The sequence below is a fragment of the Dama dama genome, chromosome 7 (assembly GCF_033118175.1).
Source record: "Dama dama isolate Ldn47 chromosome 7, ASM3311817v1, whole genome shotgun sequence".
Classification (NCBI taxonomy): Eukaryota; Metazoa; Chordata; class Mammalia; order Artiodactyla; family Cervidae; genus Dama; species Dama dama.
The window spans coordinates 11,753,317-11,771,302 of record NC_083687.1 but is presented as its reverse complement, the minus strand read 5'-3'; the positions used below and the strand labels follow the sequence as shown (position 1 = coordinate 11,771,302).

The following is a 17,986-nucleotide window of genomic DNA, read 5'->3' as shown; positions in this document are numbered from 1 at the left end:
AAGAAGGCCTGCAAGATTTCATTTCCATTTCTGTTTCCTTAAAAAAAAAAAAGTCATTTCCTCATATCCTTTTGCTCTTTGAGTCGTAGCAATGGACAAGCTCAGCAATGAATTAGGGAGGCTTCAGGCTGAAGTGCCCTTGGCATCTCATTACACCTTCCTTAGAAACCCATTTAGCTGCCACTGTGCTTTCCCTTGGCCAGGCCTCAGCGTCAGGAAACAAGCCCAGCCGTCGCTGGGCATCAGACACCTGCAGGGCAGACTTGGCTTGGCACGTTCTCCAGGCTTCCGAGCGCCCTCCCCTCCCCGAAGCTGCGGGAACATCAGCCAGAGCAGATACCTGAGATCAGAGCAGACAGGATGTGAGGAAGTTCTCGCCTTAGATGCCTGGCAAGAGTGGGGGCCCTGGCTCCCAGGCGCGTGGGGCCGGACGGGACGGCTCCGTCACACAGGCTGGAGCCCACTGACACTTCAAACGGGAGCCTCCTGCCTTCTGGCCTCCGCCTCCGGAGGAAGTGTTCCTGGATTACCTTCACTAGAGGCAGAGGAGGAGCTGCAGGTAATACCTGGATTTCTATGGTGCTTTTCTTCCCGAAGCTTCAAAAGACTTCCCTTTCTCTGATCTCCCATGACCTCCCCCAGCAACAGGGCAAGAAGAGGAAGATTTCCCAGTTCAGGTGGGGAAATGAGGGGGTGGGGGGCAGAGAGAGGAAGCAAACGGCCTACAGTCATGGAGCAGGACAAGGATGTGATTCTGATGGGCGAGGGTGTTGTCTTCAGACCTCATAACCCCGACGCTGGTCCCAGGCCTGTCCTGCTGGGCGGCTGATCTCTCTGTGTGGGCGGTGGCCTCTGTGTTCCTCAGCTGCCCTTGCAGAGGGGTGAGCTGGGCCCGGGGTCCCCACTCAGCCTCTCCTGTGGTCTGAGCACAGAGGAGGAGGATCCCAGACAGGCTCAGGTCAGCCCCCCGCCCACAGAGCAGTGACGGCAGGTTGGCCCTGAGCCCTGTGGTCCCGCCGCTGGGAGGTCAGGCCAGGGAGGCTGCCAGAACACCAAGGCTGAAGAAGGTCCAGATAACGCAACTGGGGCAGCCTCTGTGGGTGGAAATGACATTTCTTGGCTTTAAATAGCTCCATCTCCGGAGCCCCGGAGCCTCAGCGGGGCTATTAATTCCTGGACTCCCGGGGCTGCCCGGCCCCGTCATTCTGTTTGCACAAGTTGTGTAAGATCTCAGGCATTTTTCCTGCCACCCGTCTCCCCCACCTCCCTTCAGTTCTCCTGTGCGAATTCAACAAGGGGTTAGTTTATTTCTAGTAGCGGGCCTGGGTTTCAAGCTGACCACATACATATTTTGTCCTTCTTACAAGTGACGCGGCTCAAGTCAACAGCAAAACTCTTGAGGGTTTTCTTTGTAACCTGGTGTCTCCATCATGAAAGGTAATGTGTATATACATGAAAGGCGAAAGTAGAGGCCCTATCTACGCAGGTATGCATGTGTATGTCAAGTTAATTAATCATTTAATCCTTCAACATATTAATCCCCCAGCTATTTGAGTGCCTACTATGTGTCAGGTACTGGGCTAGTTCTGGATACATAGGGTAAACCAGAGTCCTCCCTGATAAAACGGCTATTACCACCTCCATGCATGTTGCCAGGGGTGACTTCTGCCTAGTTATGCATCCCAGTCGTGAGTTCTATGTGTCTCTGAATTCTCTGAATCCTGCTCAGCATCATGAAAACTCTAGCTTAGAACACATGCTGAGAAAGATGAAAAGGAAAAGACAGATAGATACAGCAGTTAGTCAGTGTAGAAAATTGACAGGTCATGGTGGCTGACTGGCTGGAGGTGTAGGAATTCATGACAATTCCAAAGTATTCAGTCTAAGGACAGGGGAGACTTGGTAAAAGGCAAGGACAGATGCTTGGACTTGGGAAGGGCCATTTGTCTCAGTTATTGTATTTGTCTCAGAATTGTATTTGCTTGCTGATTAAAGTCCATTCACAGTGGCCTAAGTACATGGAGTTTCTTCTCTCACATAAAAGCCCACAGCTCTAGGGCTGGTGCAGCAGTTCCAATCACTGAGATCCTTCTATCTTTCTGCTCTGTCATCCTCACGTTCTCCTCATGGCCCAAAATAGCTACTGGAGTTCCACTCATTACATCTGAATTCCAGAAAGAAGGAAGGAGGACAGAAAGACAAAAAAGGTGTACGCCCTTTACCCTGTCAAGGAACCTACCTAGAAATCCTCTGTCACCCTCTGCTTGCCTCTCATTAACCAAAACTTAGTCACCTGGCTACACCAAGCATCAAGGGAGATGGAGAAATGTAATGTTTTAGCAGGGCGTGTTGCTCAGGGTTGTTACCAGTGAAGGAGGGAAGGACTGACATTGGGAAGCACCCAGCAGCTTAAACAATGGCACTCAACACATATGTGTTGACTTGAAATTGAGTTAGCAGGAAAGATAAGGAATTGTGTTTAGGGGCATGAAGAGTCTACAGTGAGGATGAAACATCCTATTCCAAACAGAGAACTGGAACATATATGAAGGGAGGACTGAATACGTAGGTTCTCTAGTTGGCCAGAGAGAGAAAAGAAAACTGTGGCTCAGGTGAAAGCCCACAGCTGATCCTGGGTCAAGAATATAACATGAGGGAAAGAGAAAAAAGAGCAGCTTGCAAAAGAAAAAAATTACAGACTGTCATTTGTCCATTCTCACTGCGTGACGTCATCTAGGCTCCCCCAGCGTCCCAGTCAGTCTGGAGGGTCTTTGAGGGCACACACTGCATTTCTGACCTTGGGGCAGCTTCGGGTACCTGTTAAATACAAATACAGCCTGGTTCTGTCCTGCACCCAGGTTGAGAATTTCACGGACACCCACAGGGAAGACACCTCCATCTGCTCCTCTTCCCCCAGATGCACCCTGCTCAGACCTGGCTGACATTTAGGCCCCATTTGGGGAATTCTGCAACTGAAGAGTTGGGGGCTACCCTGTGGCGAGGGAGCAGGGGAACAGGAGGGGGCCTCTCCTCATGCTATGTAAACCCTCAAGAAGTTTCTCCCAGAGGATTTAGATCTGTGGTTCTCAACCACATGGGCAATTTTTGCCCTGCAGGGGACATGTGACCAGGCCTGAGAACATTTTTGATTGTTATGACTGGGGGGGTAGGATTGCTATTGACATTTAGTGGGTAGAGGCCACAGATACTGCTAAACATTCCGCAAAGCACAGGACAGCCCCCCACAACAAAGAATTATCCTATTCTTTGTGAATAGTGATGAGGCTGCAAAACCTTCGTTTATATGTGTCTGATTACACAGGAAATTTAAATAATCCCAGTTTTACCCAGACCCATGCAATGCTGATTGACATTGAAGCTAAACCTAGGCCTCTGAAAGTCCTACTTAACCACCGGAGGAAAAATTAAAGTTATGCTTATCATAATTGACTACCATTTACTGACCATCTACTACGCCCCAGGTTCTTTACATAAATTACTGTCAAGCTTTTCAACAATTATAAAAGAATCATCATTATCTCTGTTTCACAGATGAGCTAACTGAGCTCAGGGGGGTTAGTTGACTTGTTCAGTAGCACACAGTTAGCAAGTGACCCCAAAGCCCACTCACTTTCCATTCCCCACATGCCTCTTAAATTTGTTACAGTCCTATTACTACATATATCTGCTTATGGTCACATCTTATGAAAGCTCATAATTGGATGTGACAAACAAGGGAACTATCTACTAACGAGTGCACACATGCTCAGTTGCTTAGCTGTGTCTGACTCTTTGCGACCCGGTGGACTGTAGCCGACCAGGCTCCTCTGTCCGTGGAATTTCTCAGGCAAGAATACTAGAGTGGGTTGCCATTTGCTCCTCCAGGGGATCTTCCCCACCCAGTGATGGAACCCACATCTCTTGCATTGGCAGGCAGATTCTTTATTCCTGCGCCACCTGGGAAGCCCCTCTACTAACTAGACCATTCCATTAATCCTAGCACATCCTTCTCCAGTCTTTCCAGGCAAAGGGTATTTTCTGTGCTTAAAGTATATCAAGATGTACCAAGAGGATGCAGTTTTTGGAAAAACAAAGCAAGTGGCCGCCAAGCAGCTGAAAATATGCTCATTTTCAGCTCATTAAGGAGTCAGGCAAGTAGAAATGAACGCAGATACTTCATGATGGTCCCAGGCAACTGATGGAAACCACCAAGCGCCGTCCACCTATGTGGGGAAAAGGGCATCCTCATTCATTGTTGATGGGGACGCTAGGTGTCAGGCATTTTGCAAAAGCAGCCTTCCATATCTTCTAAAAACCAGAGGCACATCGTCACAGCAATCCCACTTTTGGGCACATGCAGCTATATAACATTAGTTTTAACACATCACCGCTCACAGCGGCAGAAAGCAGAAAACACAGGGGATGACTGTCAGAAGGGGGTGGTTTGATACATTAATAAAGGTGAGTTTTATTGTAGATAAATAACAACATTGATTTTTTTAAAGAACTGCTACAACCACTACAATTCCTATGATATAGAAAAATATATTCAACAGGATGCTATTTACATGCATTCGTGTATACCTAAATATATATATAGAGAGAGATCTGCATAGGCTCCCTCGCTGAGGTCGCAGTTGTGTCTACCACTTTGCTACCCCATGAATTGTAGCCTGCCAGGCTCCTCTGTCCATGGAATTTTCCAGGCAAGAATACTGGAGTGGGTTGCCCTCTCCTACTCCAGGGGATCTTCCCCACCCAAGGATGGAACCCGAGTCTGCTGCACTGGCAGGCAGATTCTTTACCACTGAGCCACCTGGAAAGCCCCATGCTTATATGAACAGGGAGAAGAATACAGAGAGGTCCGTTTTAGGTTCTTAACACGGGTTTCCTGGGATGAAGATGCTTCTAGGGTGGAGACCAATGAAGAGTGAAGAAAAAAAGGAAAAGAAAGAGCAGACTTGAACATAATGTGTGATACGACCAAACAGTATATGCACTTAATTGCAACATTCATAAATGTAGAGGTACGCATATGTTTAAATGAAACTTTAAAACGTTTAATTCTCCAGCGGGCTGAGCTGCGGAGGAGGCAGTGGACTTTCCGCCGCGGAGCTCTTGGCTCGGCTCCCCGCGGGCTGGCGGCGGAGGCTGCGCGCGCCCGGGCGGCGAGCGGCTGGCGGCCCGGCGGGTCCCGGCGCCTGCGGGCGCGCTGCCCCGGCACCGCGTCGGGGACGCGGAATCCCTCACCTGGAGGGCGGCAGACGCCGCCCGCCCCGGAGACCGCGCGGGGATTTTCCAGTGGGGGCGGAGGCTCCTGAAAGGCGCCTTGTCGGCCGGCCAGGGGAAGAGACGGTGCGGACAGCGAGGCCGGGGGGAGGGGGTCACCCCCAGGGCCGCGCCTCGGACCCCCTGGCCGCTCGTCAGCCCTGACAGTAGGCGAGAGGCCGGAAGCTGAGCGCAGGGGCGAGCGGTACGTGCAAGGGGGCTGGGAGCTCGCGCCCAGCTGGCTGCAGAATTTGTGCACAGAATTGTGCGTCATTGTAGAGACCAGGAGTGGCTTGGACCCGCCCTGGGAGCTGTCCGTGTTCGTGGCTCCTTCGCCCTGGGGCCTAACACCACATGGCACTTTACATGGCGTGTAAAAAAGCACTATTTGCGTGGTGAACGACAGGGCCTTCAGCGGGCACTGTTGGGAAGCGCCCCCCTGACTCCCAACAGCCCCGTCCTTCCTCCAGAACCCTGGGGGCGTTCCTGTTCTGGCGGCGTCCTATCTAATGGGCTTGATCATTCTGCTTCTCTCAGCCTGCTCCTGCTCCCCACCCCACCCCGGGGCCACCCTGAGCATAGGGACCTAAGGGACAAGTTTGACCACTTACTGTCCAACACACAGTAGGTTATCTGTCACCGAAATTTACTACGGCAGGGCAGAGGAAGAGGACATTTGAGTGAGTGGTTCTCTCCACGTCCTTTGAATGGAAAATCCGATTAGGTCTTAGATATTCTGCTGTCCTTACCAAGAGGGGAACTAGAAATACAGCCTGAGCTCTGGGTCTGGGGGCAGGATGTGATGTGACAAAACTTATAGCTTAAAAAACAAAACAAAAAAAAAACTAGAGCACAAAGTTTAAAGGTAGAGTCAAGAGGGCCAAGAAGCCTCTCCCATTCCCTTGCCCTGGGCTGTTTGCCAGGAGAAAGGAAAATGCTTCCAGAAAGCCCAAGTTGGGGTTTAGCATCTCCAAGGGAAAAATTTTCTACCTGGAACTAAAGCAAGAACTAGGCTGCAACCCAAAATCTTCTAACTTCCACTGTGACTAGAGAATTGCAAGAGAGAAGCAACAGGGAGGTGTGTGGGAGGGTGGGGTGGGGTAGGGGTAGGGATGGGAATAACACTGGACTTGGGGGTCACTGTCTGGACTGAGCCCTGGTCTCAGCTACTTGGTGGCACGGTGGTAAAGAATCCACCTGGCAATGCAGGGGACAAGAGATACAGGTTGAATCCTTGGGTGTGGAAGATCTGCTAGAGGAGGAAATAGCAACCCACTCCAGTATTCTTGCCTGGAGAATTCTATGGACAGAGGAGCCTGGCGGGCTGCAGTCCATGGGGTCGCAAAGAGTCAGACACTGCTGAGCAACTGAGCACACATATGCACACACACATTCAGCCACTCAGATTAGCCCCTTAGCCTTGGGAAAGGTCCTTGACTTCTCTGAACCTCAGTTTCCTCATTTCTAGCCTACCAACAATAACCCATTTGATTCATATGACGATCTACTAAGGGATGGATGAGTACCCATCTCTGAGGACCTGCAGCAGTTCCTCAGCTAAAGGCTTCAGGTCAAAAAGATGTTTGCATGGCAATGTTCATTGCAGCATTATTTACAACAGTCAAAGGTGGAAACAACCCAAATATCTATCAATAGATGAATGGTTAAACAAAATGTGATATATCCATATAATGGAATATTATTCAGTTATCAAAAGGAACAAAATTCTGATCCATGCTACAACACGGATGAACCTTGAAAAGATTATGCCTAGTAAAAGAGGTCAGGCACAAAAGGATAAATCCTGTTTGATTCCACTTGTATGAGTCTCCTAGAGTAGACAAATTCATAAAGACAAAAAGTATTAATAGAATAGAAGTTACCAGGGGCTGAGGGGAGGAGAAATGGATAGTTACTGTTCATGTGCAGTTGGGTCTGACTCCCTATGGACTGTAGCCCTCCAGGATCCTCTGTTCATGGAATTTTTGAGGCAAGAATAACTGGAGTGGGTTGCTATTTCCTCCAGGGGATCTTCCCGACTCAGATCAAACCCACGTCTCTTACATCTCGTACATTGGCAGGTGGATTCTTTACCACTAGCGCCACCTGGGAAAAGTGAAAGTGAAAGTCACTCAGTCGTGTGAGACTCTTTGCAACCCCATGGACTATACAGTCCGTGGAATTCTCCAGGCCAGAATACAGGAGTGGGTAGCCTTTCCCTTCTCCAGGGGATCTTTCTAACCCAGGGATCAAACCCAGGTCCTCCGCATTGCAGGCGGATTCTTTACCAGCTGAGCCACAAGAGAAGCCCAGTTACTGCTTTGGGTACAGATTTTCTGTTCGAGGTGATGAAAACCTTTTGGAAACAGATAGTGGTGATGGTTGCATAGCAGTGTGATGATACTTCATGAGTTATGCCATGAGTCATGCACTTAAAATAGTTAAAATGGCAAATATTATATGTATTTTACCACAGTAAAGATCTTTTTAAAAAAGCGGGGGATGAGGGGAACCTGTTTGTGAAAATTCTGTTTTTAGCAGCACTTTTGTGGTAGTTCCCAACTGGACGCAGCTCAAATGTCCATCTACAGTAGAATGGGTGAAGTATTGTCTGTTCACATACTGGGATGCTAGGCAGTCTTGAGAATAAATGACAACCACACACAACAATCTGGGTGGATCTGACAGACGTGATGTTGAGTGAAAGAAGCCAGACACGAAAGAGAATGTCCTGTATGATTCCATTTATGTGAAGTTCAAAAACAGGCAAAATGAATCTATGGTGCTAGAGGTCAGGATAGGGTTCCCCTTGGGGAATGATTACTAGAGAGTGCACAAGTGGATTTCTGGGGGCTGGCAGTGTACTTGGTAACTGATCTAGATGCTGTTACCTGATTGTGGTCACTTTGGGAAAATTCTCCAGGCTATTTTACACTTATCATGTGTGTTCTTTTCTATATATATGTTTACTTCAACAAAACATTTTTTTTTAAAAGATCCTTGTTCATGTCCTGAATGGTGAATGGGAATGGTGAACCAGAAAGTCAAGCTACAGAAGCCTGATTTATACGCTTAATCTGTGCCAAGCCAGGGAGACTACGAAGCCAGATTTGTAATTCTCTACGCTGCTTGCAATTTGTATTGCTCCCACCTCCCCCTCCCCACCCCCAGGCCCCATGAGCTGTAACCAATTAGTCTAGAAATCTAAATAGCCGACTTTCCACAGCTCACGCTGCCAGGGACCTGGAGGGGAAGGAGGTACGCCCCAGCAACAAGGAGAGGCCCTGATCCTCAAACTCACAGCCTGTGGAGCAGAACCCACCAGCCCGCCCCGCTCCGGGACTTACAGGTATATAGTAGGCACCCAGCAAATACTTGTGGATGGACTGAGTGTCATCAGAATTCTTCAAGTGCACCCCTGAGATCTGACTGCCCCCAACATCAGGGAAGGACTGTTGGCAGCCCCTTGGGGAGTTGCCTGCGAGGACTTGGGGCCTGGGGGGTCTAGAGAAAAGGTTGCCCCTTCCTCCAGCATCGGGAGCCCACTGCCCAGCTGGCCTCCCGGACGCTGTGAGGAGAGCTGATACAAACGCCTGACTTGGCCCTGGCTGACCCAAGGTGACTCCTGGCACCAAACAACCTGGCAGGTGGGGTCTAGGGGAGGGGATAATTTATATTTATGCCTGGTGACAAATTGCTAAATAATAGATCTGGCTGGGGCTTCGGTTTCTCTCCCCAGCAGCTTGACCAAAGTGTTGGCCTGTTGACTCAATCAGCAAGCTATTTTGGCCCTGTGGGGACCCAGAGCTTGGTTTCTGCTCCAGGAGGCCTTCCCCTTTCTCCCGCGTGTTTGGGCTTCCCCCAGGTTTGTGTTTGTGTGTGTGTGTTTGTCTGCCTGTCTGGGGCCCTGAGGGTTGAAGGCAGCCTGGGCCTCTGCCAGACTCCAGGTTTTTACATGGCCTGGGGCACGTGGCCCTGGGGAAACGGACTCCTGCTTGCACGGGTGTATCTCATGTGTATTTGGTGAACAAAGCAGCTGCGTCTCTTTCTCTTTGTCCCAGTAAATGCTGTCCTCCCGCTCCTCCCGTCCCCATCTGCCTTTCTCCCCACGGAAAGCAGTCAGCCGCTCTTGGTATTAACAACAGCAGTAGCGGCAACGTAAGTCCTCACGTGGGAACAGTGTTTATGGTTTATGAAACCCTTTCACAGCAGCGTATCAGTTGGCCCTCCCATAGTCCTCGGTTTGGGGCTGAGACTCAGGGAGGTTTGGGGATTTATTTACCCAAGGTCATGTCCTCATAAGAGTCTATGCGTCGCAGTCGGTTCGCTTGTTCGGCTGTTAACCGAAAGGTAGGTGGTTTGAGCCCACCGAGGGATGACTGCCCCTGTGATCTTTTGGGCTATCCTGATAGCTCAGTTGCTAAAGAATCCGCCTGCAATGCAGGAGACCCTGGTTCGATTCCTGGGTCGGGAAGACCTGCTGGAGAAGGGATAGGTACCCACTCCAGTATTCTTGGGTTTTCCCTTGTGGCTCAGTTGGTAAAGAATCCACTTGCAATGTGGGAGACCTGGGTTTGATTCCTGGGTTGGGAAGATCCCCTGGAGAAGGGAAAGGCTACCCTCTCCAGTATCTTGGCCTGAAGAATTCCATGGACTGCCTAGTCCATGGGGTCACAAAGAGTCAGACACAACTGAGTCTGAAAGTTTTCACTCATATACTCATAAAGGACAGAGCCTATCTTTTGATTTCTGGTCCCATCTTCTCTTCCTTGATCCAAGCGGCCCCCTTGCCTTTGGAGACTGGGGCAGAGGCTGCTAGCTGCCACCATAAATCCATTCCCCCTTCTTCCTTAGCAACAGACCCTCCATTTTATTCAAGGTAACATCATGCTCAGGCTAAAGAAACATTCCTAGCCTCACTTGCAGCTGTGGTTTGTAGGCAGGAACTTCAGGAAAACTCCTTAAAAAGGGGGCATGGGCCCTTTTTACCTTATCTCACTGCCTGGAATTCAGTGATAATGGCTGGAGCTCAGTGGCCATTCTGGACAATGAGGTGACCTTGAAGGTAAAAGCCATGTACTACGATGGTAAAGCAGAAGTAGAGATGGGCCCTGGGTCTTAGATCACCAGAGAACTCCTATGCCAACCCAGACTTCCTACCTTCAGATTTCTTTTACACGAGAGAAATTACCTTCTATTTTGTTTAAGCCACTGCTGTAGGTTTTCTGTTTGCAGCCAAGTTGAGTCACTCCTGATTCAGGGACCCCATTTCTGGTGATACACAGTCTCTCCTGCACCCCTTCCTGCTCACTCACTTGGAATGTAGAGGGCTCTCTCCTCACAGTTCTCAGCTCTCATAGTTTGTATATGCTGGGCCTGGGTCATGAGAGCTACCCCAGGCAGGCACCTCTCTGGGTCCCTTGAACCCGCTGAGAATTCTAGAGAACAAACACATTGCAGAGTTTCTTCTGTTAGTTCCTATAGCCAAGTGAAACCACTGAAGGAGGAGAACACCTGAAAATTCCAAGCTCCTGGCAAATTGTCTAGATTGGATTCTTCTGAGGGCCAGTTGACAAATATACTTCCAACTACCCTTCATCCCTCTAGGCTTCCAGAGAGTGGAACACAGAGTTCATCATTTGGCCGCTACTCATCTGCACCCCTGCCCCCCGAGAACCATAAAGTGCATGCGTTCATAGTCCCTGTCACGTGACTCTACCCATAAAACGTTTTGAGCATCCACTCCTGGTAGATGCATGTTTGCTGACTGAAGAATTACAGACTCACGCCTGTTAGTCTGCACGTGTGGAGCTGTATGTAACTGAAAACCCAGGCGGCGACGGCTGACTTGAGCACCTTGACTGTCTGGGGAGGGTGGGCTCAGCTTGATGCATCAGATCACGGATGTCTTTAAGGGCTGGGCTCCGCCTGGCTTCCTGAAGTTCCCCCATCCTTATTACGTTGGCATTTGCCCTCAAGTCTGCCTCTTCAAGGTCATGTGTTAACATGGTGTCTGCCTTGTCAGTAGGACAAGGTGGGGCAGGGGCAGTGCCAGCCTGCCATGCTCTGGCACCTTCCGCTTTCTAAGAAACAAAGTGTCTTTTCCAGAAACCTCTGGTGAAGGTGTCCTTATGCCTCCTTGTCCAGCACTGGGTCGCATGGCTTCGTGGGTCACAGAGGAGTCTGAGAAGTTACCAGGTAACAAGGGAAAAGGGAGGTGGGAATGGAATGGCTGTTGGGTGGTCATCCCATAGGGTCTGCAATGCACGTGTACTACTGGGCTAATGTGTTAGTAAGGTATATGATAAAATCTACATTAAAAGTAGGAATTTTAAAAGCATGAGATAGGGACTTCACTGGTTTTCCAGTGGTTAGGACTCTGCCTTCCACTGCAGGGTAAATTGGTTCAATCCCTGTTTGGGGAACTAAGATCCCACAAGCTATGAAGCTCAACCAAAAATATTTAAAAAAAGAAGCATGAGATTAAAAAAATAGAAATTCTAATGTTACTTCCCACACAATTCCTGGGGCACAAGCACCCACTTTGGAAACCTTCTCTGCAGCCAGAAAGACCTGAGTTAAATCCTGGCTCTGCTACTTATTAACTGCAACCTTGGCAAATTCCTTAATCTTGTCAAGCCTCACTTTACTCATTTGTAAGATAGGGATAGTAATGGAACCCATCTGATAGGGTTTTGTAACAGTGCCATGTACCTTTTAAGAAAACAATATCAGAATAATAAGATGTCTTCCTTCAACATTAGCTTCCCATTTACGGGCAAGGGATGGTGGTGGGGAGAGTTAAAATTTTGAAACTATTGAAAGCAACAGTGAGTCCTCAAAGAACATTTTGATTATGCCCATCATTTAAGTATCTAGGTATTTTTCATTGCTAAAGCTTTTGAGCCACATTCTGAGGATTCCTACCTACCAGGGCACAGGACCAGAGTCCTGCCAATATTTTCCCAGCATTGCCATGCCCTGCTGCAAGCCCCTGGTTTCATGAGTCCACTCTCTTGGCCTCAGTTTTCTCAGCTGCAGCCTGGGAAGATTGGGCTAGAAGGTGTCACGCCTGTTCCTTCTCCTTCAGTTTAGGGCATCCCCTTTGTCAGTTCCAACCAGTCCATCCTAAAGGAGATCAGTCCTTGGTGTTCATTGAAAGGACTGATGCTGAAGCTGAAACTCCAATACTTTGGCCACCTCATGCGAAGAATTGACCCATTGGAAAAGACCCTGATGCTGGGAGGGATTGGGGGCAGGAGGAGAAGGAGACGACAGAGGATGAGATGGCTGGATGGCATCACCGACTCGATGGACATGAGTTTGAGTAAACTCCGGGAGTTGGTGATGGACAGGGAGGCCTGGCGTGCTATGATTCATGGGGTCGCAAAGAGTCAGACACGACTGAGCGACTGAACTGAACTGAACTGAACTTTGTCAGTTCTGGCTCCTGTGGCGTCTTTCTGCCTGGTCTCTCCCCACTCCCACTCCAGTCCCGAAGTCCCGAGGTCCTGCCTCTTGCGGCTTGCCCTCCCTTTCCCTGGCCTCTGGTAATTCTGCCCTTTTGAAAGTGTTCTCTATCCCAGCATCCTATGAGATTCCAAGTCCATCTAGGGAGAAGCCAGAATGAAGGTCTGGTCTCTGCTAGAGAGGAGACCTGGTTTCGAGTTACTTTCTGCCCTAGATTCAGAGCACTTGCAGTGTGCAAGGTCATGTCCTAAGGTCTTCATATGTTTTAACCCACATATGCTTGGAGGTGGCTACTCTTACCATCATCATCATCATCATCAATCCCATTTTTAAAACGAGAAGAATGTGGCACAGAGAGGTTAAGTACTTTGCCCAAGGTCACACAGCTGGCAACGGGCACAGCTGCGTGTTTTCCCAGGCACTCTGGCTCTAAAGCCCATGCTCTTAACCACCGTGTTAGACAATATCTGATTTCTTTGTCTCTTGTGACTTTGGGTTATTTAACCTTGTCCTTTTTGTAAATGTGGAACCGTTTGAGAGTATATTACAGACATCATGTCACTTCACCCTAAATATTTCCGTACTGGCATTTTTCAGTATAACCTCAGCACCTCATCCATTTAGGAAATTTGACACTGATACAAAGCTATCATCTAATGTAATGTTTATCTTCAAATGTCCCTGTCTCAATAATGTCCTTTGTGGCTTTTCATTTTTTCAATGTAGAGTCCAGTCAGGACAACACACAGGGGAATTCCCTGGCTGTCCAGGGGTTAGGACACTGTACTTTTACTGCTGAGAGCATGGGTTCAATCCCTGGCCGGGGAACTCACAAGATCTCACAAGTCACATGGCGCACCCAAAACAAAACAAATCCAAAGACTACACATTGTATTTAGTTATAATGTTTTAAACACTTTTTTTTGAATTGAGATATAATTCATATGCCGTAAATCTCACCCTTTTTAAAAGTAATTTTATTTTTTTGACTGTGCTGGGTCTTTGTTGCTGCACGGGCTCTCTCTAGTTGTGGTGAGCAGGGGCTGCACCCCAGTGGTGGGGGCGGGTCTCTCACTGCAGTGGTCTCTCTCGCTCCAGAGCCGGGGCTCGAGGTGCACACACTTCAGTAGTTACAGGGCACGGGCTCAGCGGTCGCGGCTCCTGGGCTCTAGGGCACGGGCTCAGGAGTGTGACTCACGGCTTACTTGCTCCTTGGCATGTGGAATCTTCCTGGACCAGGGATTAAACCTGTGTCTCCTGCATTGGCAGGCGGATTTTATACCACTGGGGAAGCCCCAAAATTCACCCTTATAAAGTGTACAATTCAGAGGTTTTTTTTTTTTTTAAGTGTATTCACAAAGTTGTGCAACTGTTACTATTTTCTAATTCCAAAAAATTTTCATCATTCCCCAAAGAAACTCTGTACCCATTGGCAGTCACTCCCCATTCCCCCGTAACAACCACTAATCTATTTTCTGTCTCCATTAATTTATCTATTCTGGGCATTTCATATACATGGAATCATATAATCTGTAGCCTTTTGGTTCTTGTTTCTCTCAGCATGTTTTCAAGGTTCATTCATGTGATAGTGTGGATCAGAACTTCGTTTTTAAGGCTGAATAATATTCCCTCATATGGATATACCACATTTTGTTTATCCATTTATTTGTTGATGGACACTTGTGCTGTTTCTACTCATTGGCTGTTATGAACGTTTTTGGGGTCCAGCCTGTTGCTGTGCAGAATGTTCCTCCATTTGAATTGTCTGATTAGTTTCAGGTTCACTGTAGCTGTTTTCATAGCCTCACAAATGACTTTCCTTCTCTGCTGAGCTCAGCCGGGGCCTCTATCTCTGCCCAGCCTTGTTGCTGGCAGGTGGAACAGCCTGTTGGAGGCAGAGCTCCTCGCCTCCCCAACAAAGCGGCGCTGTGCTCATGACCACTGCCCGCAGTCCCTGCCACTGCCATCCCTGCCCTGTGGGCACAGAACCTCAGAGTTATTTCAGGCCCTTTTGTGGTAGACCTGGCCTGGGAAAATCTGAGGTCCTGGCGGCTGGACACAACTGCCTTCCTCAGAAGCGTGAAGGTCATTCCCTGGGCTTGGCTTCTTTGGTCTGGTGGTCCAGCCCCTTGCTTCAGGTTCCCACTGACCCCCAGCAGTCACCCCCTGGCAACCAGTGCAAGGGTGCAGAATACACATCACTGGGATGGGCTTCCTGTTGACAAACGCCGACTTGTGGCATCGGGTGTGGTTAAGGCTCAAAAGAGCATCTATCTAAAAATGGGCCCTTTCTACTCAATGGACTCAGAGCACGTGTGTCTTTGAGTCATTGCTGTTTCCTTCACATGGGCAAAGATGACCTTTCTTCCCCTGCTGGTTTCCTCTGTGCAGCCCCAGGAGTCCCACAGCTATGAAAATCTGGAGTCTCTTCCCTCCTGGACCTCTTCCCCAGATTAACAGCTCAGCTTTCCTGGCAAAATCCACAGCCTAGCTGGGACTGGTGCTCCATAGCTGTTTGTTTTTCTCTTTAGGAGCAGAATGAGGTAGGACTTCTGAATCACCTCCTGACTCGCTGTGTGGCTTTGCACAAGCCACTTGACCACTCTGTGCTCCTATTTTCCCAGTTGGAAATGAGAGAATGGATGATGCCATTCTTCGCAGCATGTGAACACAGACTGAGGTTTGTTTATGGGTGAGACCATGGAGCAAGTGACCAGGATGGGGTGAACCTCCTTCTTTGGAGATGCACATGTTTAACAATAGGTCAGATCCCCATTTGGCCATCCTGGTAGATAAAGAGGTGGTTGTAGAAAGAGTATGAGCTTTAGGGACAGATATTCCCAAGGCCAAACTTATCTCTCAGTATCCTACTAGCTGTGTGGCCTCGACTGAGTTAATCTCTCTGACCCTTTGTATCACAGGGATAATAGTAGCTTTTCCCAGGAGTTGATGAAGAGATTAAGGGTGGTGACGTCTGGAAAGTGCTAAGGACAGTTTCTAGTACGTTGCAGAAGCCCAATAAACCATTGATATTGAGAAAGTACAGTCAAATAGGTAGTTCCTTAGGACACATCCAAATCCTTAATCCTCTCTGTTGGCCAGTTTCTTATGCTGAGTTTTAAGACAGGTAAGTTAGTGTTGTTGGACAAATACTGGGGTATCTTCCCTGGAAATTAAGGCCCTTTATCTCTCACCCTTTTTGCTCAGCCCAGTTTTTACCTGCTTGGAAAACAGAAGCAATCAGAAATGGGTGGCAGGAGGTCCCAAGTTATCTCAGGGAAAACCTTCCGGAGGGGGAGATGCTGCAGGGTGAGGCTGTGAACCGAATTCCACCTGTGGGGCCCTGGCTCCCTGGGAGGCTCGTGGGTTCCAGCCTCCCTGGTGGCCTAGCTCTGTGTGGACCACCCAGGGGGTGAGATTTCAGGGCTGTCCAGATGCAAATCCTCCCTGTCTTGTGGGCTAATTCTTGATAGTCCTCTAAGCCCATGGACTTAAAGCTTTGATCCCTGCTGGAGAGAGATCCACCTGGGAAAAGATATCACTTGATCCTCTTCAGTCATGTGATCCTCAGTGTCTGTGACTCCAGCAGAAACTGTAGGTTGTCTTCCTGTTTCGTTTTGTAATGGAACCCCCATGTTCTGGCCTCCTGGTCACAGCAGGATTTCTTAGCTGCAGCCCTTCTCAATATTTTGGGCAGGATGATTCTTTCTTGTTGAGGGGGGCGGGGTATTCTGTGCTTTGTAAGACATTTAGCAGCATCCATGGCCTCTACCAATGACCCCCTCCCCTTCCCCCAGACACTGACAAGTGTCCCCCTGGGAGTGGGGACAAAAATCTCCCCTGTTGCGAACACCTGAGTCATAGACTACATTTCCCAGCCTCCCTTGCAGCTAGGTGTGGCATGTGACATCATTCTGGCCAATGACACGTGACTTGACATAGGTGCTGTATCCATGTGAGCAACTGCCAGTTTTCCTTAAAGGGGAGCATGCTAGAGTGAGAACACAGTGTTAGAAGCTGGGAGATGGAAGCTGAAGGTCAAGGAGGGCAGAGCAGCTAGAGAAGGAACCGGGATGCCCAGCCTGGGAACTGCCATATCCACCCAGCTGCTTATGCTTAAACAGCTGTGTAAGAGAGAAAAATAACCTTCTGTCCTCTTGGCCATTGGAGCCACTCTGATTTTGACCTTTGTAACAGCTCCTGAAACTACATCCAAATTGACATAAGGGATTTGTTGCCTCCTTTCCTGACTGCAGAGTGTGAGAGAGGAAGTGAGAACATGAACGCAGGAATAAAGGAATGAATGACTAAACCTGCCTCTATGGAACCCCCTCTAAGTTCCAGGCACTGTGCCAGGAGTTTTCGTGAACACTACTTTTATTTAGTTAGTTCTCCAGTGATTCTACAGGAGAGGCACTGTTATCCCTGTATTTCTGAATTTCTGAGAGAGGAGGCCAAGGCCCAGAGAGGTTGAATGACTTGTCCACATTACACAATCAGCCAGGGACACAACTAAAATTCAGCTCTGTGCCTGAAAGGTCCCCCCAACCCCGACCCTGGCCACATGCCGCTCCTTTGATTAAGAAACTCTGCAGACATGAGGCTCCAGTAAGGACACCTCTGCCTTCAGAATAACCTTGTCACACCAAGCCTTGTTCCTGTCATCACCCCAATACTATGTCTACTTCTCTCACACCCATGTTCAACGTTGCTCATCTCCAAGTAGTCTCCAGGCCTGCCTGCCCTTTCCTGCTTCTGTACCTTTACTCAGGCCAAGCTTACTTAGCCCCCTTGCTCTAGGATGCTGTTAACACCCTTCCAAATCCCTACCCCCAAAATCTGCTGACTCAGAGCCCTTTGGCAGGACTCGGCTCAGACATTGCCTCCTACAAGAAGCCTTCCTTGACTACACCCTTCTCAGTCAGACGAAGTCCCTCTCTCATGAGCTCCCTTCACACTGTACCCCCATGACAGCACATACCATCGTGCGAGGTATAGACTTCTCCAGGGCCAAACTCTGTTTCCTCTGTCTCTTCACAGATCAACGTGAAATCTGTGAAACGTAGTACTTGTTCAAGAATGGGCAGGGAGGGAGGCGTGCTGGAATGCTAGCATGGCGCAAAATGAGGAATCCAGCTCACAATTTCATCCTTGTGTGTCCACAGTAAAAACCAGTTGCTAGTTACTGTGAGGAGTTTCAGAGAGAGGAAGTGTGTACTGAGAGTTCAGACTCTGAGAACTGCTCAGT

The 17,986-nt window shown here is 48.9% G+C and overlaps 1 protein-coding gene across 1 annotated transcript in view; it reads left to right on the top strand.

Moving 5' to 3' along the window:
- The window catches only part of TCP11 (t-complex 11), a 161,836-nt gene that overhangs the window by 74,545 nt on the left and 69,305 nt on the right, over positions 1–17,986 (top strand). Inside the window, exons 7-9 of the mRNA XM_061146510.1 lie at positions 8,265–8,380; positions 8,495–8,617; positions 11,377–11,466. Of these exons, the coding sequence (XP_061002493.1) occupies positions 11,400–11,466 (67 nt within the window). The 5' untranslated portion in view covers positions 8,265–8,380; positions 8,495–8,617; positions 11,377–11,399. The remainder of the gene's footprint in view (positions 1–8,264; positions 8,381–8,494; positions 8,618–11,376; positions 11,467–17,986) is intronic.